The sequence below is a fragment of the Canis lupus genome, chromosome 10 (assembly GCF_048164855.1).
Source record: "Canis lupus baileyi chromosome 10, mCanLup2.hap1, whole genome shotgun sequence".
In the NCBI taxonomy this organism is placed as follows: Eukaryota; Metazoa; Chordata; class Mammalia; order Carnivora; family Canidae; genus Canis; species Canis lupus.
Window position 1 is genome coordinate 52,322,578 of NC_132847.1, and position 25,181 is coordinate 52,347,758.

The following is a 25,181-nucleotide window of genomic DNA, read 5'->3' on the forward strand; positions in this document are numbered from 1 at the left end:
TCATAGTTCCTACCAGTGTTCTGATTGGCCCATCTTGGGTTACATGCATACCCCCCAAACCAACATCATGGCTAGGCCAATGGAATCCTTTGGCCAGCACTTGCTGGTATATCTCTGCTATGGTCACACAGGTTGTGTGCTTGAGGGTATGGCATGATTTTAAGGGGAAGATGAACCCCATCAGAACCAACAGAATGGATTCCCCATTAAAAAAAAAAAAAAAAAAACTATCTTGCAGTCCAGAGGAAGAAAAGAAGTGAAGATGTGCTGGGTTAACTATTTTCACGGTCCACTATAGTACCTGACATTTTTTTCTGAAAGCATCTTGGATTTCTGTGTAGAAGTATATGGTATTAGAAGTGAATGAGTTACTGATGAGCAGCTGATGAATTGTTGAACTTTACATCTGAAAATAATGATGTACTATATGTTGGCTAATTGAATATAAATTTGTAAAAAGGAAAAAGTGAGTTCTTATTTTGTTAGCAATGGGTACTCACCATTTTCAAAATTGTATTTTAATAGTTGTCCAGTGTGGTAGCCACTAACTACATGTAGCTATTTATTAATTTAAGATTTTATTTACTTATTTGACAGAGAGAGTACAAGCAGGGGGGAGAAGTAGGCAGAGGGAGAAGCATACTCCCTGCTGAGCAGGGAGCCTGCAGTGGGGCTCAATCCCAGGACCCTGAGATCATGACTTGAGCCAAAGGCAGGTGTTTAACCGACTGAGCCAACCAGGTGCCCCTACGTGTAGCTGTTTCAATTAACTAAAATTAAATGTGAAAAATATAGTTCTTCAGTTGTAGGAGCTGCCTTTATGAGTGCCTATTTGCTACTTGTGGCTGGTGGTTATCATACTGGATAATACAGATTATACATTTATATCACAGAAAGTTGTATGCAATGTGGATCTAGACCATTAAAACTTTTCCTTTTCTCCTCTTTATACCACACTTTGTCCTATCTTGCTTATCTTTCTAACAGGTTTTGTAGATGTTTTCTTCTGAGGCAGCCCTTTGGAGTTTTCTGCACACATTTTTTTTTGCTTCTAGGATGTTATGTCAGTCCATTCCCATCGTTGGCAGGGATCAGTTTCTTTGAATCTTTATTTTATAATGTAATTACTGAAGAAATCCAGGAAGATCTTGGGGGGGGGAGCAACAAGGAGTTATTCTTAAGCTAATTGAAGGGGTGTGAGTGTTTGTGACAAATGGATTTTAACTAGACGGGAAAGTTGTCTGAAAGTGCCTTTGTATGAAAGTACCTTATATAATATAATCACATAACAGAAACTCTTTACCCTTTTAAGGAAAAGGTTTCATCAAATCAAACATCTAATTGCCTGGCTCCCTCTATTTTTTGCTTGGGGGAAGAGCAAAGGCTATTTTGCAACAACACAATATATAACCTCACACCAATGAGAAAAGGTAGAGAAATTTAATTTTTCTCCCCTTAATTTTTTGCCTTAACATGCACTGAGCTTTTAGGGAAAAGAAGCTTGGTAATAATTTTAAACCTTTTTGGAACCTGTTCTGATTATTTTTCTAACAGAAAAATGTGGAATTAAGGTGTCTGTTTTTTATCTATGGATGAAAATTGCCTGTTTATATCTCTCACAATATTTACAAACCTTGGGGGTAAGGGATGGCATCTAACTTGCTCACTGTTGGTGTCTCTGGCACACATTAAGTACTTAGTAAATATTTTTGAATAAAGATTTCCATTATTCAGAAACTAGTTCTTCCATGTTTGGGTTATTGTTTTCTTCCATTCTCCTGCTTAAGTGTCTTCCTTCCCTTAGAGGTATGGAAAAGAAATACACTTATACGTAACATCATTTTTCAGATCCTCTTAAGCAGCCATGTTAATAATGAAGTAGATGTATGGAGCAGGATCATTTTTACCTACTCCCCAAAAAGGATGGCCTTGAAGCTTTTTTTTTTTTTTAATTTTGCTTTTGCTTTTTCCTGTTGTACTTAATTTGTAGTCTTTAAAATTTATTATTTGAAAAGCTTTCAGGCTTCCACTTTCTGCAGATTGGAACATGTAGCCATTTGAAACCCTGCCTTCTACAGAGTTTATTCTGTGCCCTGCAACATGACCTTTATGTGAGGCTCACAGATTTTTTGTCTCCTAGTTAGCAGCTTTTTTCTAGCCTAGCCAGCTGAGTTTTGAAAACAAAATTTTATATTCTATTTATATTCCCCTGAGGTTTTAAATATTATATTAAATTTAAAAGCACAGTATTTTTGGATCTTGTAAATATGAATATTTGTAGCTGACCCTTTTCTTTCCCTCCACCCCATTTCTAGGACTATCCTGTTAAGTGTAATCTCATTGCTCAATGAGCCCAACACCTTCTCCCCAGCTAATGTGGATGCTTCGGTTATGTTCAGGAAATGGAGGGACAGTAAAGGAAAAGACAAAGAATATGCTGAAATCATTAGGTAAGGTGCTTTGTCTTACCTTCCATTTGACTACTTCAAGTCCTCATACAGAACTAAAAGTATATCCTAGAACCAAGGGTTTAAGTCAAATTTAAATATCCACTCCATTTCTCTAAATAGATTTATTATTTGGGAGGAGATTTCTGCCTGAGCCTAATGAGTTTGGCTTTGGAGATGGCACACACTGGAAGATAATGCTGCAACAGATGTGATTCCTGGGAACCAGAACTTCCAGGTTCTGAACCAGTGAAGTTTACAGACTGCCTCTGAATCTTTTAGGGACACTGTTCAGGAGTTTCAGCATGCTCATTAAGCATAGCAAACACCCAAAGTATTCCAGACATTCTAGATATTTTTGTTTTCAAAAAATTTAATGAAGCCCTATAGTTTATTCGCCCTTTTGACCATAGCAACAAGTATCTTCTGGGTGTCATCATTATTAGCAACACTAGTTATTTATGGTTTAAAGAGCCATAGAAGCTTACTCTCATTGGGAGACTTGGAATCTACCCCAGCTCTGTCACCCCTCATAGGACCTTTTATCAGTTAATTTTTGGGGTCTTATCATCTGTATAAAAGAAGGAAAAACGTAGGAAGGGGATTGGGGCTCGACCATTCATCTCTTGATCATATCCTGAGTAGAACATAAGGTTTTCTTAACAATAGCCAAGAATCGATACTTGAATTGCAATAAATTCATTTCTCCTTAGTACTGTTACATTTTTGTACCCTTAAAATAAAGCCCCAAGGATAGTTCTATCACATTCTCTGCATAGTTTAGTAAGCACCTCAATGTATACAAATAGAGTCCCTCTTTATAACTCTAGTCAGCATGATGCCATATGATGGAAGGAAAACTGCATAGAAATATAGTTGAGTAATATATAGATCAGCAGCTCTCAGCGTTTTCTTCCCACTAGATAGAATCATCTTTAGGCCCCCCTTCTATAATCATATCATTTAGTGAGATTACAAGGCTAAAATCTGGGCACCTATATTTTGTTTTTACCAGCCACGTAGGTGACTGGTATATTTGAAAGATCAAAGATAATTAGTATAATTAGTAAGGATCTAGAGATTTCGAGGAGCTGGAGTAAGGTTGAAGATTAAAAGATAGGAATGCTTCATAAAGTAGTCCGGATTAAAGCCTGAGCTTGGTGTTCAAAGAAAGGTAATATTTAGTAAGTGAAGAATTAATATCCCTAGGCATTTGTATTCTATTTCTTAATTTAAGGGTTTATCTCATTCTTTCTTTCCACATTTATTATGTACTAGCTTCATGAAGTCAGGTATCCTTTTAGGTCATGAAGGCAGTCTTTCTCCTTGAGCAGTTCACACTTTAGTTAGCAAGAATTTGTAAATAAATAAATGACCATGTAATGAGTGCAAATATATACTTTTAAGCATAAACCAAGCTACAGTGGAAGGAATATATAGTGTTGTGGAGTTTCTAGGAGAGGTAATACCTCATAACCAATACTTTTAAGTAATAAAGAGGAAGGAAAAAAAGCCCCTTCAGGGAAAAACAGGCTTACTAAAACATGGGGAGATAACAGCATGGCATGATAAGAGAACTGTAAGCAGCTTTACGTTGCTTGAATGTAAATTCTCCTTTTGGAAGTAATGGGAAACTCAGGCATTAGATCTTTTTTTTTTTTTTTTTTTTTTTTTTTGAGAGGCATCAGACCTTAAAAGACATTGAAGTCATGATAAGGCTTTGGTCCTTAATCTTAGAAGTGATGGAGTAAAAAAAAAAAAAATTTTTTTTTTAAGATTTTATTTATTTATTCATGAGAATACACAGAGAGGAGAGATCCTGGGTCTCCAGGATCAGGCCCTTGGCTGAAGGCGGCGCCAAACCACTGAGCCACCCAGGCTGCCCGATGGGGTAAAAATTAAGGGAAAATTAGAGTTCTGAAAGAATCTAGTTGACTAGAGGAGGCTGAGATAGGGAGAAGCTGAAATGAAGACTACACCGAGGCAGTGGCAGTGAGAAAACATTTGAAAATAGGGCTTTGGAGTGAGGTTTATGATTTTAGGAAGTAATACTCTTAAAAGAAAAATGGGAGAAGCCACCATAGAGGTCAAAAACAGTAACTGCAGACTTGCTGAGTTAGGGTCCCTATGGAACACGAGGGTGGAGACATCCCAAAGGTTTTCTCAACGGTGTAGAGCTCAGAAGATAGGGGCTGGAGCCTGATGGTTTGAGAGCTGTCAGCGTGAAGGGGAATGAATGGTGGTGAAAACCAGGAACAGATTCAAGCCAGGATGCATCAGCAACAGCAGGATGTCAGGCTTGGCAAAGTAAGACAGACAGCAAGATCAATGGAGAACCGTCTAAATAAAGGCAGCAGAAGGAAGGTAAGAGGGTGGTGGTTTGTTATTTTAAGATCAGTTTCCTCAGTCCCTTGATGGCTTAGATTTTCATACTTTTTTTTTTTTTTTTAATTTTTATTTATTTATGATCGTCACACAGAGAGAGAGAGAGAGAGAGAGAGTCAGAGACATAGGCAGAGGGAGAAGCAGGCTCCATGCACCGGGAACCTGACGTGGGATTCGATCTTGGGTCTCCAGGATCGTGCCCTGGGCCAAAGGCAGGCGCCAAACCGCTGTGCCACCCAGGGATCCCAGATTTTCATACTTCTTGAAGGAAACTTTACCCTTCCATCCATCCAGTCAGTATTTTTAAAATTTTTATTTATTTTTTGGCAGAGCTGTATGTGCCAAGCTGTATTACAGGCATTAGGGAAATAGCAGTAAGAAAGACAAAGTCACACTGGGGAGTGAGGGGAATGGGTAGGGGAAGGAAACTGACAGAAAGATTAACAAATGGGGAAGATCATAAGAATTACTAATAGTGGTTAAGTAGCATAATGTGAAAGAGTGACTAGGTGGCTGCCTTTTTTTTTTTAATTTATTTATTTATGATAGTCACACAGAGAGAGAGAGAGAGGCAGAGACACAGGCAGACGGAGAAGCAGGCTCCATGCACTGGGAGCCCGATGTGGGACTCGATCCCGGGTCTCCAGGATTGCGCCCTGGGCCAAAGGCCGGTGCCAAATCGCTGCGCCTCCCAGGGATCCCTAGGTGGGTGCTTTAACTTGGGTTGTCAGAACAGGCTATTTCTAAGTTATGAGTAATATAAGCAGCCAACCATGTGTAAAATCAGAACAACTGATCCACACAGAAAAATAACTGCTGTTCAGAGTAATTCAAAAGAAAAAAAAAATCAGGATGGCTATATTTGGGGTTATGGGAATGAAGTGGCAGGAAGGTGTGTCAGGCGATATTGGAACCTAAGAGAGGCTATTTAGAATCTACTTTAAGTGCAAATGGCAGGATTATTGAATTAAGAGTTGCTGGACTGTTTGGTATGAGACCAAGCAGGGGAAAAAAAAATCTCTGAGGTCATTTTTGGCTAACCAATATCCAAGATCCACTGCCTTTAAATACTCTTCAAAAGGTCATTAAGTCTTCTTCAAAATGGTACCTGATGGGCTGAGAACTTGTGATGTAGTAACTGTCCCATGCTTTAGGATAGGCACTGAAAATCAGAAACCTGAGTCATAATTTTTTTTTTTTTTAAAATAAGGAACCTTGATTATTAAGAAAAGCCAGTTGTAAATCCACCTTCAAGACAGAGACTTACATAAACTATCTCCCTTCAGGAAACAGGTTTCAGCCACTAAAGCCGAAGCAGAAAAGGATGGAGTGAAGGTCCCCACGACCCTGGCGGAATACTGCATCAAAACTAAAGTGCCTTCCAATGACAACAGCTCAGATTTGCTTTATGACGACTTGTACGACGATGACATCGATGATGAAGATGAGGAGGAGGAAGATGCCGACTGCTATGATGATGATGATTCTGGGAATGAGGAGTCGTGACGTGCTCCTTCAGTGCCCCGTACTGCCCTGCCGTCTCAGGCCAAAGGGAGGGGAGCAAGTGGGGACCTAGCAGTGGCCCCTCAGCAAAAACCTATCACCGGGGGTGGGAAAAACAAACATGGCTCCTGCTGACTCCCCTTATGGATCTCAGTTTGCTCCTTTTTATGGACCTCTTAATGGAGAGAAAGTAATCCTCTACAGAATGTCTGAATTCTTGCATTCTTTACCCTTCCATCACTGTATTGATTTTTTTTTTCCTTCTTTAAACCCAAACTCTTGCCTCACTTCGTCTCTACAGAGTGTTCACAGCAAAACACGTTTGGTCTGTTTTTAGATTCTTGAAGAATTAAGTAGTCTTTCATCGAGACGTTTAATGTGTTTAAAGCTGGGAACCCGTTGGAAGTTCACAAATGCTGCATATGCTGAGTAGCAAAAGAAAATGGAAAAAAAAACATAAAAACCCCACAAAACAAACGTTTTTAAAAAAATTTGCCAAGGTTTAGCTGCTCATTTACATTAGTGTGTGTGCATTCGATCAGCCCCATGGTGGTGAATTTTGTTTCCTTTCCCTTCTTAAGGCTGGGATACAGTGGGCGTCAGGGACTTTGTGCTATAAGCCTGATAAAATGTGTTCCCTAAGGGCACAGAGCCCCTTCAGCCTCCAGGAAATCATCCTAACACAGGGGGCCTCAGCTACTCTGAGGAGAAAAGATCAGATTTTGTTTTTTGAAATCGATTGGGATCTAAAGCCTGAAATAAATATTCATACTTTACATAGAACTGAGCACTTGATTGCTATTTATTTTAAAAGACAGAGTTGTTACCCTCCCCACCCCGAGGGAGTGGGGAGAGAGTGGAGATTAGTGTGTGTGTGTGTGTGTGTGTGTGGAGTCTTAGTGATGGGAACAAGTTTAAAATCACTATGCCAATTTTGGTTGATGCTGCTGGGGAAAAAAGTCAAAACTGCTGGTGACCAGTGTTGGGTGAACAAACATCTGTTTTATGTGAACATGGCCTTTCCCTCAAAGATTTTTTAAAAATCCTCATGGTGAGAGTGTAAGTAGCCAGTTTTAATTACTCAGTATTATTCCTAGGTGCATGTGTTAAGATTTTGGTTTTCATTGAGCTGCTTATGCTGATAGTGATAGCTGTGGATAGGAGACATGAGTGACCAGTTCCCGCTTTTCCTCGTTGGATGTGACCTGGACTTTCTCTCTCCTTTCAATGTACTCTGGCTGTGGAGGGCAAGCGAAAGTTGTGCATGGAACTTGCCCCGGGCTGCTTGGACTTTTCTGGCAGGGCCGAGGGAATTGGCTGCAGGCAGTGTCTGGGCAGCGGCTAGATCTTCCAACTGTGCAGTGGCTGCAGCTTTGACTTCCCCCGTCTCAAACACGTGTTACTTCAATCAATATTGAGATCCATCAGCCTTCACCAACCAGGGACTTCAGAACTTGGCAGTGATTTTTCTTTCTCTTGGGAGTGGGCCAGTTCTTAGGAGGGCAGTGTTCTTTCAGTGGGGAAAATCATTATAATGTAAAATTACAAACTTCGGAAGGAAAATAGGAGCAGAGACTGGTTACAGTCCTCCTCCAGATCCCTGTGTACTGGTGTCAACTTGTCTCCAGATCATAGCTCAGAAAGAACCAAAGGGTTGATGAAGGACAGGGGTAGGATGGGTCCTAGAACAGAGTAGGTAATGCTTACTTCCTTAGCTCCTCCTTCCTTTCTGATCTCAGGGTTTTCATTCGCTCTTCAGACTCCAAACATTTGCTGACTAATACCCAGCAGACCTCTCTGGCCTCGAAAGTTTGATTTGTTATTAAGTGGGAACATGCAAAGGATCGTATGGGATAGTGTTGAGCCTGGTTCCCAGAATCTGTCCAATCCCCATGGGGCTAGGACTGCTTACACCCCTGAATCTAGCGATTCCAGTCAGATTCCGAGAACAGGGCAGTTCTTTGTGACAAACACAAATTCCAACAGAAGGTTGTTGGAACTAGCTTTTTACACCCCACGCTTAAGTAATGCTTCCAGATAACCTTCCTATCTACTGAAGCCCAAAGTGTCTCACAATGCTCTGATTACCCCATTATCCCCACACACATTTACAGCCAGTAGCTTGGTCTTCTCTTGGAGCCCTAAAATTGAGGCTTTTATTTTTTCCCTTACCATGAAAGCATTTCTCTGCCAGAGCAGGCCAGGCACCTTAGCATTGCAGAAGGTGCTGCATTGCTCAGCCCTGTCCTGTTAGGCCCTGTTGGCCTCTGTCGCACGTTGACTCAGGGAGCGAGAGAGCCAGGTGGAGGTCATACCTCTTAGCCCTTTGGGGTGTTACTGTTGAGGACAGGGTTTGCCTCTGATAAGAGTACAATCAGTTCCAGAAAAGACTGGCATGTGTTGATTGGCTAGGAGGTGGACATTCTGGTAACTCTGACCTGTAAAACCCAGATGCTGGTTCCAGAGCTCTGAGAACATATCCTGTGGCAAAAGAAAACTTGAGCATGTAATTTTTTTTCTTCTTGGGAGGTCTCAGGCTCAGACCAGAACCTTGTAAGTACAGTTGTGCTGATTATTTGGTGTTCACAAATTCAGAATCCTGTATTTTTTAGATTCCTTTTGATTCTAGTGGAGGCCTCTCGATGCTCTTCAGGTCTGTGTGTTTTGAGGCTGGGTGGAGAAAGTAATATCATGATTCCGTTGTTGCTTCTCAAAGTCTTCCCACCCTATTTCATATCATTCCGGAGTTCTTTTCTATTAGCCAGACTTTTTGTAGTCCCTTCTTACCTCTTCCCTGGAAATTACTAGCTTCTTTATTTGCTGGTTTCCTATGTTTGGGACACATACAGTAAGAGATTGTAGGGGAAAATGTGTAGTTCTCCACTGGAAGTTAACTCCCCTCCCCTCCCATTGATAAAAATGGTTTACATTTACAAAAAAGATTCAGATGCAATTTTCAACTATTCTGAAACCAGCAGGACACACCTGACTTTAATAGTTTTCTTAGCTGAAATTGTAGATGTTTTTTCTTCAGTTTAACTTATGAGAAAAGATTATCTGATGCATTTTTGTGTTGAACTTCCCCTTTAGTGGTTTATTTTGTCTTTTTCTGCCCATCTGTCTACTAATAAAATGTGAAATAAAATATACCTGTATTGCTACTTCCCCATGGGATGACCCTCTTCTTTCTTTGTGTTAAAACTAAAAAGGTGGTCTCAGTACTTCCACTGTTCCCTTGCAGATTTTCCCCATGACTCCGCTGAAAAATTAAAAACCAAAACCGAATCTCACTGACCTTTTAGGATATTCTGCTCAACTCACCTCCTCATGGAACACACATTCCTGGTCCTTACTGGCTTTTAGGAAAGGTTATTAAAGATCCAGCTATTTGTTAACCATAATTCTTAAGTAGGGCACAATCTACCAGTACAAGTAGGTCAGTGAAGGGATGCAGGTGCTCTAGTGCCCTCCTTAGGCAAGCACTTTGTTTTCATCGTCACTTGTCTTCTGAACTTCCTACTGCTTTTAATAAGCAGGGATCAGAAGAGATTATAAAAGTCCTATTTTGTTTCATTTGTAAACATGTTTTTTTCTGGCTGGGATCTGAAGCTGTGGGTCCCCAGTAGCATGTGCCCCATCTGATAAAATGACCACTGAAGTGAGAGGCCAAAAGCAGCAAAGATGAGCACTGGCCCCGGGCTGGTTCTGGCACACCGACTTGACCAATATTCCATGCACCATGCCAGTTGCTTATGTAGTCTAGACTGAACGGGTTATGTAGGAGTGAAAGAGAGGCTGTGATGCCTCGGGCAACACCTCTAAGTTGGAGCACAAGTTGCACTGGAGACAACTGGGGTGACCTGCCTTTTGTCAGACAATAGAGCTAGTTGATGGCCCGGGTTCCTCCGGTTCCTCCCGGGCAGGAGGAAGAAGCTGCACTAGAATCCTGGCCCCAGGCGAATGGTTACTTAGGACTTTTCTAGAGCATATTTAGTCCAGGACCCACTTACCTACTTCACTCATAGCACCCTGACTCACAGTCTTCTCTTCCACCCCATCCCTAGACTAACAAGATTCTGTTTGGCTGACGAAGAACAAAGGCTAGAAAAGCTGTGGTATACAAACTTCATCTCTCAGGCCACGAGAAACGTATCCTCTCTTCTTAACTTTTCTTTCTGATTTTTATGTCTGGTGACGTTCGGGAAAGAAATGTCCCTGCCCTGGTATTGCTGTTGTCTAGGCCCTATAAGAGACTATCGAAGTTAACACTGCCCTGTCAGGAGGGTTAGCAGCCTTCTCAGCCTTATTTACCATTCCACTCCCTGGATGCCCACCGGGGCCAAAGCAAGAGCAGGAATACCAACTTAAGCCCTCATGACCTATTGTCAGAAGACTGGCCATGTGGAAGGCCAGAGTGCCTGAACAATAATGAAGGCAGCCTCTGCCCTGAGCTACCCTTTAGTCAAACCACACAGAGACCGTGCATGCTCTCAGAACTTTATTAGGTGGAGATTGGGCAAAAGAGAAAACCCCTGAAACAGTCGCCCACCTGGTTCAGGACAACTGGAATAGAGCCTTTGCTTAGAGACGTGCTCTCACTGAGGTGAAGGCATATCTTTGATTTTTTTTAAGGGAGCAGACTGACTGAACATCTCTGAGCACAACTTCAGACTGTTTTAAAAACGGTCAGCCAGAGGAAGGCAGGTCTCGGGGACAAGACCAGAAGCAGAAGCCTCTGCTCTATATGAAGACAAACAGGTGTCACTTTCATGTTGGGCAGGAAAGTATCTGCTATTCCCAGATCAAGATTTGGTAGGAGAGGAACATGACAAAAGACAAGAGGACCAGTTTCTCAAGAAGAGAGGGCTTAAAGTAATTACACAGGGAAGGAAACTCAAATAATGGCTTACAAGGGAGCAAGATAAGTCGTGATTCTTCATTGGTACCTGACCCCAGTACCCAAACTGCCTTAAACCAGCCCTTCCAGACAGTGCTTCCAGCTGCCCAGCTAGGAGGCTCTACAGAAGGCCTGAAGGCAGAAGTGGGAAAGGGCTCATTTGCTACAGCGAGAAGGGGCTTGAGTCGGGACGGCAGACCTGGCTAAGAGTAGCAGCTGTACTCCCACACCCCCAAGACTTCTATCACATTTACAAATACATACATAAATACATTACATACAATAGCGAGTCTGGGAGGCAGGCTCCCCACAGAGGCTCGGCTGACACAGTTACACGTCTCAGGAATTCTAGGAAAGGGCGCTGGGCTCCCAGAAATGGGCTCCGTGTGTTCTCTCCTGCCCGGGGTAAGCCCCGCCCGAGCCCACCCCTCTCTTCAAAGGTTTAGTTTGTCCAGTAGGGAGAATTGCCGTAGGCGGGCTTGGAGGCTTGAGACTTGGGCTGCAGGGAGCTGGGCTGGCTGCGCTGACCCGAGCCACTCTGAGGAGGAGGAGGAGGAGAGAGGGCTGTAAGGGCTGGAGCGGGACTCCCAGTCCAGGGCAGGGTGGCTGCCTCCATCACTGGGCTCACCTGGGCATCCTGTGGAAGGTGGTGGTGTAGCAGCTGTGAGTGAGGCTGCTGGTGGGCGGGGAGGATGTGCAAGAACGGTGGGGGCGCATAGCCAGGGGCTGCTCCAGCGGCCAGGGGCCCAGCGGAGCCCAAGGCCGAGGGCAGGCTGAACGGTGGAGGAGTCCCTGCATGAAATCCCTGCTTGTCAAAAGTCTGCAGGGTAAAGAGATAACTGTCAGGGCCAGTTTGGGCTGCACCTCCCAGCAACCTACCCATCCACCCGAATCCTCCCTCACCTGAGTCTTGTTGTAGACCGAACCAGTCATGTCAGGTAGGCCGGTGGTGCTTGAAGACACGGACACTCCTAGGAGGGAAAGTAGTTGTTCCCACGGCCACTGGGCCCAGCTCCAGCCTCCCCCACCTCCTGGGGCACTCTGGGGTAGCCTTGCCTGAGAAAGAATCAGTAGAAGACAACTACTCTGGGCCTCAATCCTGGAAAGGAGGGGTAGACGCTACCTTTGCCAGGCCCAGAACCTGCAGACTTGTTTTGTGCCTGCGATGATCCACCATAGCCACCCTTGGTGTAGTCTCCCGCTGCTGTCCCCTGGGTCAGGTCATCATAACCTAGCATGGCAGGGTACAAGAGGCATGTGTGAGCTAGGCAAGCCTGTCCTATCCACGTCTCTCCGTGCTGGGAGTACCCCTCACCTGTGCTGTAGCTATGTTGGCCATAACCACTGGCCTGTTGGAAAGGAGTGGTGGGGGTGCTGAGGTTCACACCATGCTGCTTGGCTGAGGCAGGAGGGACCTGATGGTGCAAACAGGAGAGGCATTAGGGGCAAACATTAGAGGCAGGTCAGGCATCCCCAGCTTAACCCCAGACAGCAAGCAGCACAACCTACAAAGACCTGTGTTCAGTGGTGCAACACGTTACCTGTAAAAATAGATGGGAAAGTAGCTTTGGCCCCAGACTAAAACATTTCTAAAGGCCAGGTGAGACTGGGTGGGGTCGCATCCCTCCTTCCCTGCTGTTGCTCCCCCAAACTGGAATAATATCCCCTTAAATACTCACAAACATCGTGGGCCCATACTGGAAGGCACTAGGCACGCCCGTGTAGTAGGGGAGGCCAGTGTAGCTGTAGCCCGGTGGCAGCGCAGGATTCAGAAAGGGCTGCTGGGCTGTGTGGTGGGCCTGGGATTGACTTTGCTGCGGCTGAGCCAGTGTGGTGGGGGGCGCAGGGGATGCAGAGTCACCTCGGCCAAACTTTGTAACATCACCTAGGAGAAGAGGAATACTGACCTGAATCACTGCCCCCAACCCACTCCTTATCCAACCAGGAAAAAAGCCAGACTGGCTCCTGCAAATAGGAACAGGTCTGGCTGTCAGCTCAACAAAAAGGAAGCTAGCAGACCTCTCAGCCCTTTTGCTTCTGTTTCCAAATTCCTGGCTTTAGCTACAGACGGTCCCATGCCCCACTCCCTCACCCCACTCCTCACCCCCTGTACAGACTAACCTGAATACGGGTTATTAGCTAGGCTCCCATCTCGGCTGGCAAGGGCTGTGGGCGTGGCAAAAGGAATTCCATAGTAATCCTAGGAGAGACCAGGGAGGCTCAATCAGCAGAATGGCCTCACCCCAGTTCCAGGCGAGCAGGCCCAGCAGGCAGCCCAGGCACTACAGGCAATGCTGTGATGTCAGGCTCCCCAGACAGGCTAGACTGCAGGGACCCATGTATACATCCAGAGTGTGGCATTCGCACTCAAAGTAAATGGTGCCTATTGGAACTGTGAATGTGGCAGACACATGGTGGGCATACACACTGACAAGTCTGTTAGCCTTCGCCAGGCAGAGCCATGGAAGCCCAATCCCACGTGTAATTTACAGCACAGATGAATGCCAGTGATGCCACAGGCCAAATCTACTGGCTTTTCCTATGTGACAGATTCTAAAAGGCAGCTAGGAAAATTGACTGGATTGTAGCACCCTGAAAAGGAACCAGCAGGAGAGGAGGTACCTGAGGGTTTAAGAGACATCAGAGCAGCAGTGCCATGTAGGCACAGCTGCGAGAGGATCCCAGGTAAGGTCCCGAATTGGCCCCTCATCACCCACACTGACATGGCAACACCAACCATACAGGAGCCAGGGCAACAGTGGACACCAAGAACACAAAACAGTGGAGTTCTGTGGAGAAGGGGAAGCCTGACCTAGACTTTACCATCCAGGCCGGCCTTTACCAGTAGTAGACATATGTGGCAGGGGATTTACTCTTCTGCATCCTCTCTTCTTCCCTCCCTCCCTCCTTTCTCTTTTTCTCTCTCCCTCCTAATATTTACCTTTAAAGCCTAGCATTTAAGCAAAAATAAAACTTAAACAACCACTCCTAGTGTAGCTCTACCATTCCACCCTTCCAAACAGCAATTTTTTGCTTTTCTTTAGTGCCTCTATGGCCCCCTAACCTCTGAGCCTCACGTAAAGCCTTCCTGCCTTCTTCGTGGGCAACAGTGCCTGGTCACACAACCAGACAGGAACCATCCTGGCTAGGAATGGCACTTCCACCCTCCTGAAGCCTCATCCGCACTTAGCCTCCAGGATAGCCCATTAGCTTCCTCAACCCTGAACCCCAGGAGAAGCTAGGACCAGGATGTCACAGCTAGCAAGAACAAAACAGGGGACAGACCTAGAGCAAGCCCAGGAGGGGGCGCCCATTCACAGAAAAAACAAAAAAAGGCAAGATGGAGGCACAGAAGTACCAGACCCTAATAAAACAACAAAGGTAAAAACGAACACAGTATATCTTAAAAAAGTAGGGTCAGAAGTGATTTCTTCTAAAGCACTAAATGATATAAAGATTACAAGGCAGGATGATTCTCAAGGGTGGGATCCCACTGAGCCCCTCCTGGGGGGCCCCACCAGGACTCCCTCATACACTCTTATCTCTGATGCCTGAGGCTCCTAGGTCAGGTGGGGATAAGAGGTTTCCTCATGAAAATCGGGGTGGGGGTGGGGGTGTTGAGGGCCATTTCCAGTTCCTCTCCAAGGCCCTAAGTCTCAGGCATTCCCCCAGAGACCCTAAGTTCTGTTAAAGACCCTAGAAAACTGCAATCATGTCTTCAACATCCTTTCTGGGTCTTCTGGGACACGGGCAGCAGGCACTCGGACGGCAGCAGTGTGATGGGCTGCTTAGTTTGCAACCAGGGGAAGAGCAGCCTAGCCACCCACCTCTGCCTCGGAATACTTCGGCAGCCAGAGAAGCATTCTCCTGAGAGACAAGAGCTTCCACCAGCTGGCCTAGGAGGTGGAGGCAAAACTTGCAGCTCTTTGTGGACAAGCAGAGCAGGGGGCAGCCAATGGGAAAGAGTCTGAGAGAAGGACACTTCACTGAGGGAAAACCTCTTCCTTAGGCAGTAGGAAAGTTCACATGGAGCAGAGGCGTTCAAACAGCTTTCTACTTTCCAACCATGTGACAGATGCCCCCAGCTGCTGAAAATTGCAAGTCTGGGAAATGCCAGACCAAGGAGGGAGTGGTGGTGTAGCAGGTCACGGGCTGGTCAGGCAGGGAGCACGGCTCCCTCACACCCTCCCTGCCATAGTCCTGTTCCCTGAAGCCAGGCGCCTCAGTCTGGGAGCATGGGTCAGATTAAAGTGGCAGCAACCCTGGCTTCAGAGTGAGGCTGTAGCAACCAGGGACATCCTGGGGCCAGCATTCCTGCAAGCAGTGATGGCAGGTTAGATACACAAGGACTCTTAAAGAGTATCCGTTCCAGCGGGTCACTCAGCTGGGGACAGATGAGCAATGCTGTCATCATAAGCAGCACTGAGGGCCACCTCAGGGGCCAAAGACACTGAAAGCTGCTTCAAAGATGACACCTGAAAAAACTCGAGGCAGTAAAGTAACCCCACGTCTTATGTCATATGGTTTTTCTTTCTCAAAATGGGGGATGGGGTGAAAGAAGCAAAGGACCCACATTTAGTAGGGAGTACTGCCTCCTAGCTCCCTAGAGGTCCCAATGGTCTCCAAGTTCCCCAGTAAGCACAGGACACTCATGCCCAGCTACAGTGGCATGAGGCACAACCTTCAAATGCAAGTAGCTTTCCCAGCAGAATGGCAATGAGGGTCTAGGGAGGAAAGACCCGTGAAAGAGACTGAAGCCTCCCAGCCCCCCACCATATCCTACTCACCATTGGCAGACGTGACTGCAGCATCTGGAGCTCATCATAACCATAGATCTGCGTGAGGACCAAAAAGGGTATTATTAGGGGCCATGTACCATCCCCTGGGAAGCCCAGGCCCACGTGAGGGCCTAAATAAGGCTGGAAAGATAGGACACACTCAGAAAGAGGACTCAGACCATCTGCTGCAGGAAGATACCCGAATGGAGTCTAGATGAGGGAGAGAGATCAGGGAAGGAGCAGCAGCCCAAGACCCGCCTCACCAGGTCCTGCCAGGTGTCAGCTCCTAAGGCCACAAGTGCCAAGCACCCAGGAGCTATACAACCATGAACTCACCGGATAAGCAGGAAGCAGTCCTCCAGGGCCCACGAGGTACTGGTTGTGCAGCAGGGGAGGTACTCCCTGGGGCAGATTAGGGGGTGCTTTGCCTGTAAAAGCAAAAATCAAACGAGTGATGACGCTATCACAAAGAGGAAGACAGATGCCTCAGCTTCTGTGGGGAAGGGAGACACTGAGTTCACTGTCACAGTGCTGTCCCATATGGGGTCACCACCAAGAGGAGAGGGCAGCAGCTGAGAGACACAGAGGGCCGTGTCTGGAGGTGGGGGAGACCTGAAGCCTAAGATACCACATTCAGACTCTTTCCATATCAGAGGATTCCATGCCCAGAGAGAAACCCCACCCCTCACCCACTCCTGACTGTCACACTGCAGCAACCTGAACGTAATAAACAATCTGCCTCCTCAGAACAGAATGAAGGCCGGGCAGCGCCAGCAGAGGGGGGCAGGCTGTGGTAAAGATAGCTTTTAGCAGTTTGCACCAAACCAGAGTTTCCTTGGTCTACACAGACTGCCCAGGGCTGGCTGATGGGCTGTGGGTCACACCAAGCAGCCAGAGGGAGCCCAAGATAGCTGTTCCCTGGTCCCTCCATGTCACCAGGCCTGCTTAGCTACAGAGATGAATGAGGACAGAAAAAGAGAGCAGAGCTACAAGCACAAAGGCTACCAGGAATCCTGCCCAGGGGGGACCCACCCAAAGACTGGTTTCACCCATCCCCACATCATTGCCAGAAGGACTGGGACTCAAGAGGTCAGTGGAACAAGAGGACAAGGAGGCAAAGGCAGGGCTGGAGGGAGAACAGGATGTTCCTGTGCTTGTAGCTACCGAGCATGCCCTGCAGCCATGTCCAGGCATTCTCCTTAGGAAGCCGAGCATCACCTTCTAGGGGCAAGGGATAGGTAGGAAAGGTCTAGGGAAACACATACCTGAGGTCACCAAGGGCGTGGCCCTGGTACTGCTGCTGGGGGCACTCACAGTGGTCCCGCCCAGGCAGAGGCTGTTAACTGTGTTCATGCTGCTCGGCAGGCTGAGCCCTGAGGACGTGGCACCCGAGGCAGAGGTCACTGCCGTGGAAAAGGTGGCAGAGGACTGGAGGGAAGGGGCACTCTCCACACTGGCATGCTGGCAAAACAAAAAAGCAAAGACACATGGACCTGAGGGCAAACAACAAACATGCAGGAGAACCTGGTCTGGCATCTAGGTCTGCTCACTGTGGACCCCCCCTCACTGCAGCTAGATGACGTCATCAGGACACAACTCGTAAGCTGAATGTCAAGCAAATAACATTGAGCTTTACTGACCAACACACTCCTAAAAATCATTGCTCAAGCTGTGCTATCTAAAATAAGGCACCAAAAAAAAAAGAAAAAAATATATATATAAAATAAATAAAATAAAATAAAATAGGCACAGACACCCCACATAAACCTTAGGTCATACATGAGCACAGACCACTGGAATGTGAGGTGACAACCCACCTCAGAGAAAAGCAAACAGTATGGGATCCCTGGGTAGCTCAGCGGTTGAACGCCGCCTTCGGCCCAGGGCGTGATCCTGGGGTCCTGGGATCGAGTCCCAAATCGGGATCCCTGCATGGAGCCTGCTTCTCCCTCTGCCTGTGTATCTGCCTCTCTCTGTGATTCTCATGAATAAATAAATAAAGTGTTTTAAAAAAAAGAAAAAGAAAAAAAAAACAAAAAAAAAACAAAAAAAAAAAAACAAAAAAGAAAAAAAAGAAAAAAAGTCTCAGGAGAGTCAATCACGGCACCACAGGCAGCCCAGCCCAGGTCAGAGCTCTCTAGGACATCTACCTTCTAGTGGGATTCCTAACTACTCTGATATGGAAGTCACAGGGGCCAAGAGAGGTCGCTGCTCCAGAACCTGGGGACACTGTGCAGGCCACCAGGACCTATCTAGAAGGGCACAGCTGGTGTCTCTACCTGTTCAACAGGACTGACCTAGGAAGGAAGGGTGAAACCCAACAAAACTATGAGAGTTCCAAGAACCCTGCCCAGCTGCTCAACTCCAGATAGGAATGAGGTACCAGAAGGGCTTCAAGGGCTGAGGGTGGGTGTAAAAGATACACCTGGTTGGGCAGAACAGGCCAAGAGGAAGAAAAGACACTGTAAAAACTGAGACTAGCCTCCAAACCAGAGCATGCACAGAATAAAACCAGTCTGGAAACTCCTAGAGAAGAAGCCTCAGGAACAGGAAACCCCAGGAGGAGGAGGACAACCATGCACCTTGCCTTCTACTGCACAGACAGCTCTGTGTAAATCCCAGCCTCACAAGCTGCCCTATGTGTCTAGGGCCTTGACCTTAAGGACCTGAAACCCAGAATCCGATCCACAAGGTGAAAATAGGTAAAATCATGGTCTCCTGGAAAACCCCAGGAGTCAGCCTAGACTGATGGAAGTTGGAAGACGAGAGCCCAGGAGCAAGGTGAGGCTAGGTTGGTCTGTCCCAGCACCCGTTCCTCGTTCCTCTGCACAGAGCCAGGCTCTGCTACAAAATCAGGAACAGCTTTGACTACTGTGCCTGGGTGTCACTGGTCAAAGAAGTTTCAACTCTTACCCACAGGACAAAAAGGTACTATTCTCTAGTCTCAGAGGGGGAAACCACAAAAGAGCAGCTTGCTAGAAAATTAGTTCCTGACTTGCTGAAAGGAACTCAAAGTCACCCAGCAATCCTTTCCTAACTCCAAATGGACCTGATAGGGCTCCTGTCCCTGTCCCTCACCTAAAAAATCTGAGGGCCACAAGGGGATGGCATAACTAGCCTGTATGCTCACACAGTGTCTCCAATGGGGCATTGGAGCCAGCTCCTTAGAAAGGGCCCGGAAAAGAACAGCTGCACCAACCCTTCCACAACAACATAATGAGCGGGAGAAACACTGACATTTCCTTCATAAACTTCAAGTGGGAAAGACCTAATTACGACAAAGTATAAGATTAATGTATCCAACTATACATAAGTCAAAAATAAAATGACAAACTGGGGAAAATTATCTGTAACTCCATCACAAAGGGCAACTTACTAGTCTCCTGAATTATGGAGTGCCTAGAAAGAGATACCAAGGACCTGACAGAAAAATAAACAATATGAAGAACTCACTGAAAAAGAAATTTAATGATTTTCTAATATATTATTTTAAAAAAATGAGATGTTCAATCCCATTCAATTAAACACTGTACTGGGCAGCCCAGGTGGCTCAGTGATTTAGCGCCATCTTTAGTCCAGGGCGTGATCCTGGAGCCCCGGGATCGAGTCCCATGTCGGGCTCCCTGCACAGAGCCTGCTTCTCCCTCTGCCTGTGTCTCTGCCTCTCTATCTGTGTCTCTACGAATAAAAAAAATCTTTTTAAAAAATTAAAAAAGAAAGAAAGAAAGAAACATTGTACTGATAAGGTCATTTTTCAATTAACACATCGGAAACAAAAATATTTGATAACACAATCTCAGGAGGCAGTTGAGGAAACAGTACATTTCCTTCATTGCCAGCAGGAGGTAAATAGGTTACAATCACTGTGCAGAGCAATTTGGCAATTTGTATAAAATGTCAAATGCCTGGGGATTCGACTTCCAAGACTGTCCCTGAAGACATTGATGCACACATGAAGCAACACAGGTAGAAAGTTACCGAATGCAACATTGTTTCTGGTATTCAAGACAAAAAATGGCCCTCCAGCTCCATCAGTGAAAGAGTAATTTAAGAATGTGATGTAGTGGAGCTATAGGAAAAGACAATCTATGTTTCAACACAGAAATACCTCTCAGAGATACACTGTTAAATGAGGGAAATGTTGAAGGACACTATCTAGGGAATACTCTCATATATATTACAGTAAAAATAAATGAAAGGAAAAGGGCAAGAGGCAGAGGGAAAAGGGACTTTGTACAGGCACTTCCTATTTTATGGGTTTAAAAAAAAAAAATTTTGGCAGATCAAGAAAATAGCGGGAAAAGGGATAGAACCAAGCAGACGAGATACAGAAAAACATTTCAGGGACGCCGGGGTGACTCAGTGGTTTAGCATCTGCCTTCGGCCCAGGGCTTGATCCTGGAGACCAGGGATGGAGTCCCATGTCAGGCTCCCTGCAGGGAGCCTGCTTCTCCCTCTGCCTGTATCTCTGCCTCTCTCTGTGTCTCATGAATAAACAAAATCTTAAAAAAAAAAAAAAAAAGAAGAAGAAGAAGAAGAAGAAGAAAAACATTTTGGTGTGCTTCTTTATACTTCAGTATGTATCTCTTCATACCTTTTCATGACTGAATCTTGTAAATATACAAGATTCATGATTGAATCTTGTAAATCATTGTAAATATTAGCAATGTGGCAAATTCGGTACATAACAAAGTATAGGAGGCATTTCTGACTGTGGCTGTTTGTGCTGTATGATTTGGAGTTTCTTGCTGAGACACGGAGTGTAGTTAACCCACACAACAAGAACACTGGCTCCAATGCACGAGTGGCAGGAGGACAGGAGGACAGTTATCTAGTGCTCATGATGGGGACTATCCATAGCTCCCAGCAGCCAAATGAGGGGTTGGGGGCACACGCAGGGGGCCAAGCACTTACTCCAAGGGCAGAGAGGTCCACAGTGTGCTCTGCTATATATTTTATGATGAGAATTATACGCAAGATTTCACTAGGAAAGCCCGAATTTGAAAACCACAGTGTTAGCCACATCCTGATAGAGAGAGCTGACTTTTCGCCATCACTTGCATTCCATAGCAAATGACTTCTTCAAGAAAAGAAATTTCCCGTATTTCCAATCTCTCCTATTGATCTATACCCCAAACATCCTTCCCTGCTTGGGGATCCATCTCCTGTCATCTCCCAGGAGAAGGACTTTGTGTTTGTTCTCAGTATATCTATCTGCCTCCCTTTATGCTCAGGTTCCGCCAACCTGAGTTCAGCACCCCACTATCACCCTGGCTCTTTATCATCTCCTCACCTTTCATTCCTCCACCCACCACAAGCTACACAGACTCACCACTGAAATTGTGCTCCCAACTCCACACTCTGAGAAGCTACACTTCGATAACTGTCTCTTAAGGTTATGTGGCCTATCAGGACCCTTGCCAACGGCACCCCCTTGACTTCCATTCTTGCCTCTCCACACTCCAGGCTTCCTTCTTCACTATCAACCTTCCCAAAGTCTGCCTCTGAGCTGGGGAAGACGGCATGAGATGGCACAGAGGAGGGGTGGACAGAATACCTAATGCCACAACAAGGTCATTGTGACTACCCCGTGTAGTCACATTGTGTCATCCCCGTGACTACCAACAAACTGGGATGCAGTTACACCGACTGGGCTAAGAGCCAGGGTTCTTGGTCTCAGAGAGGGAGATGTAAATGTGGCAAAGGGCAGCAAGCCCTCACAGAAGCTCTCCAAACATTCTCCCTACAATGGACTTCACCAAGTAACATAAGGTTATCTAGAACACTGCTCTGGATTCAAGCTGACTTTTGGTGGAGCACAAGCTGAAGTTAGCAATGAGCCTACTTTCCTCTAAAAAGCTTACAAATATCTCAAACGTGACCAACCCTAGACTAGGTTCAACGTCTCCTCTAACATACAGGGAGCTCAGTGAATGCTTAGGAACAAATCCAGCTCTAACAGCCCTGGCGATCACAGATCAACTCTGGAGAAGAATTCCTCCACAGAAGTACCAGGGTAGGAAGCAAGAAGTCCTCCGTGGTGCCTGGGAAAATCAAGAGCTCAAACCACATACCTAGACTGAGATAATACCCAAGCAATTTGAAATTATCTCAGACATTCCAAACCCATAAACCAAAACCCCGCATGCACAGAACTAAGCTGTAAGCTCACTGAACAGGGCTGGGAATGAGGGGATGCAGTAGACACTTACTGTGTGTGATGTGCTGGAGGAGAGCGCTGCATGTGCAGAAGAGAGGCTGCTCTGATGGCTGGAGAGTGAACTAGAAGACAAAACAGAGCACCACGTGTCCACTCCACTGAGTCATCCCACAGGAGAGGCACATGTGTCCAAGTGGGCTAGAAAGAAGTTTGCCCTATCCCTCCAAGGGGAGCCCTTTACACTCATCATTTATCATCACCGTGGAGCCCAGACCAGGTGTTTGGATGTTTAGAAATGATCTAAAGGGTCATTTTCCATGAGGATACAGGCATCATGGCCTGCGAAATCTCCAAAGCCAGCTTTAGTCAACTAAAATCATCTGCTCTTTAGACTGATAAAAGAAAAAAACGGGACGGCACGTATAACACTGCCAGCCTTGGAGACCCCATTCAAACTGTGTGCAAGGGAAGAAAGTTTCTATTTCAACCCACCCATGCCAGAGCTAGAGCCTGACTTCTCATCAAATCCAGAATTCAAATCAAACGCTTTGCTTCCTGACTAAAGGGAGGGGAAAAGGTATACTCTACTCTGAAGATAAAGGATGATGGCAAAATAAAACCCATTCTCTCCTATATTCTGTTCTAATAATTCAACCTCTGAAGCCACATGAGCAAGTGAAAGACCTGCTCAAAAATGAAACATCATTCTCACTTCACATCCCAGAGACTCAAGCCCAGAGCTGGGGGGAGATGCCAGACTCCGGGAACACTCCTGAGGAGTCCAAGAAGAGTTAGCAGCAGTGACCCCTGGCTCCACCCCATTCCTAGGGGCCCCAGTGCTCTCTGACTGCAGGGGCATTACAAGTAGGCAAGTTTACACATCTGGTGCTTCTGAGACCAGGCCCAGCCAAAACCTACGCGCTGCAGCTTTATCACAAAAAGCCAGGCCATCATGCTAGGGGCAACAAAAGAATTTCGTTCATTGCAACTGCTTTCTACAAGGGTTCATCCAGGACTTCATCCCAGTGTGCCTCTCATTCTGGGCACGTATTTTCCCCATACCTGCTAAGCTGAGAAAGGGGGCTGCTGGACAAGTCACCAGGCTGCGACATGGAGGGCAAAGTGGCAGTGTGCTGAGATGCAGAGGGCAGAAGCGTAGTGCAGGAAGTGGTGCTGGGCAGGGAGCCCACAGATGGGAGGGCGGAAGGAGGGTCTGTTGTCTTTGGAGCTGGAACGGATGAAGTAGCTGTAAGAAAAGATCAGTTTAGCTCTAGAACCAATCATGAGTATCTGAAATACACTCAATATCTTGTGACATGGCAGGTTCAGTTTGAGAAACATATAAAGTTACATTCTCTGGGGATAATGCCCAAGTATTTGCTGTCAAATATGACTAGTAAAAATGACATGATGGTAAGACAAACAGCACGTGGCAAAGCGTAGGAAAAGTTAGCTTTATAATTGCAAACTGTCCTATAACGTGGATGTACTACTCCTAACTAAAGGAAGCCGACCCTGAGCTGCACCAGAAGGGGCAAGAGGCTCTGAGATTGATATACAGGATTAGAATATGAGGCAAATCTCAAAAGGCAAAACAAGGAACAGTACAAATTTGGTGGGCAAGACCATCAAAGAATTAGGTCTTTACCTCTATCCAGTATCCCATCAGGCTGACCTGGGAAAGCTTACAGCCAATTCAGGGCAAATGGGGGTTGGGAATTCAGGGTACATATACACTGGGGAGTGTATATGCCACTATCCAACACCTACTTTCACACATTCAGTGAGTATTTCCTTAAACCAAACCCTCAGAGCACATAAGGAGTTTATTAGGCTTCCCAAAGAACACAAATATGATCAATCCCAGCTGTAGAAAAGACTCAGTTTTAGTTCTATCCACACATACAACTCAGATATGTGCTTGGAAATAAAGCATCATTGTCTTTTCCAGTTAGGAAGAGCAACCTTCACCTACCTGCAGGACTCCCTTGGAGCCCAAAGGAAAACATGATAGTCTCTAAAAAGGAGGATTTGAAAACAAACACAGATAGCAACAGGATCAATACAAAACTTGGTCCATTTTCTTAGAGTAGTCCTTACCACCTTGAGGATTAACTTTTATGGACAGTCTATTCCAAACATGACAAATGTTGTTACAGATACCAGATAAAAAGACCACAGATGCCCTTGACCCAAAACTCAGACCCCATAAGTTACCTCCCTATGTCTTGGGGGACAATAATAAGCTCACAAGAAGCCTCTCAAAGAATAGGGGGTGGAGGGGAGTATGAGGAGGAGACACAGATGAAGACAAAAACCTATCTAAAATGCACACCAGGTTTTCCAGACATTTCATATCTTACTATCTCATTTAAAATCTCCACATAGGGGCACCTGGGTGGCTCAGCTGGTTTAGTGTCTGGATCTTGATTTCAGCTTAAATCATGATCTCAGGGTTTTGCAGGTATGGAGCCTGCTTAAGATCCTACTCCCCCGCCTCTCTGCTCTTCCCCCACCACTAAAAAAAAATAAATAAACAAAATCCAATCTCCAAATAATCAGGGAACCTGGCTGGATCAGCTGGTGGGATGTTTTGACTCCCAATCTCGGGGTTTAAGCTTCACATGGGGTGTAGAGATATTTTTTAAAAATTAAAAAAAAAAAAAAAAAGGTCTCCAATAATCTAGGACACCTCTATGTGTTCTCACATTCTCACATGCCTATACTAAAGAAACTTGTCAGGACACGCGGGTGGCTCAGCAGTTGAGCATCTGCCATTGGCTCAGAGCATGATCCCGGAGTCCTGGGATTGAGTCCTGCGCATCGGGTTCCCTGTGAGGAGCCTGCTTCTACCTCTGCCTATGTCTCTGCCTCTCTCTCATGAACAAGTAAAATCTTTAAAGAAAAGAAAAGAAACTTGCCACCAAAGCTTATGGAATGAGAATGTTCTCTGACATCAGAAGTTCTCTAAGTTATCAATGTACTTCCAAATAGCTCTGGCAGCCCAGCAG

General features: G+C 45.7%; 2 protein-coding genes and 1 non-coding gene across 13 annotated transcripts in view; 1 reads left to right on the forward strand and 2 right to left on the reverse strand.

Moving 5' to 3' along the window:
• UBE2R2 (ubiquitin conjugating enzyme E2 R2) overlaps positions 1-9,504 on the forward strand; it is a 123,468-nt gene extending 113,964 nt beyond the window's left edge. Inside the window, exons 4-5 of the mRNA XM_072841692.1 lie at positions 2,316-2,450; positions 6,119-9,504. Of these exons, the coding sequence (XP_072697793.1) occupies positions 2,316-2,450; positions 6,119-6,338 (355 nt within the window). The 3' untranslated portion in view covers positions 6,339-9,504. The remainder of the gene's footprint in view (positions 1-2,315; positions 2,451-6,118) is intronic.
• Positions 9,505-10,818: 1,314 nt separating this feature from the next.
• The window catches only part of UBAP2 (ubiquitin associated protein 2), a 124,621-nt gene continuing 110,258 nt past the window's right edge, over positions 10,819-25,181 (reverse strand). For 7 of the 11 annotated variants that reach the window (XM_072841683.1, XM_072841682.1, XM_072841681.1 and 4 more), the window contains 12 exons: positions 23,233-23,416; positions 22,223-22,292; positions 17,276-17,471; positions 16,347-16,438; positions 16,020-16,067; positions 13,354-13,432; positions 12,912-13,117; positions 12,548-12,647; positions 12,356-12,463; positions 12,136-12,203; positions 11,861-12,052; positions 10,819-11,770 (listed from right to left, as the gene is read on the reverse strand). In XM_072841683.1, the coding sequence (XP_072697784.1) occupies positions 11,675-11,770; positions 11,861-12,052; positions 12,136-12,203; positions 12,356-12,463; positions 12,548-12,647; positions 12,912-13,117; positions 13,354-13,432; positions 16,020-16,067; positions 16,347-16,438; positions 17,276-17,471; positions 22,223-22,292; positions 23,233-23,416 (1,439 nt within the window). In that variant the 3' untranslated portion in view covers positions 10,819-11,674. Of the gene's footprint in view, positions 11,771-11,860; positions 12,053-12,135; positions 12,204-12,288; positions 12,464-12,547; positions 12,648-12,911; positions 13,118-13,353; positions 13,433-16,019; positions 16,068-16,346; positions 16,439-17,275; positions 17,472-21,342; positions 21,482-22,222; positions 22,293-23,232; positions 23,417-25,181 lie in introns of those variants that run through there. The other 4 variants (XM_072841686.1, XM_072841690.1, XM_072841689.1 and 1 more) reach the window with 4 other exon arrangements.
• On the reverse strand, positions 24,040-24,121 carry LOC140642058 (small nucleolar RNA SNORD121A). The gene has a single exon (XR_012038637.1). It is a non-coding gene; the product is annotated as a small nucleolar RNA SNORD121A (small nucleolar RNA).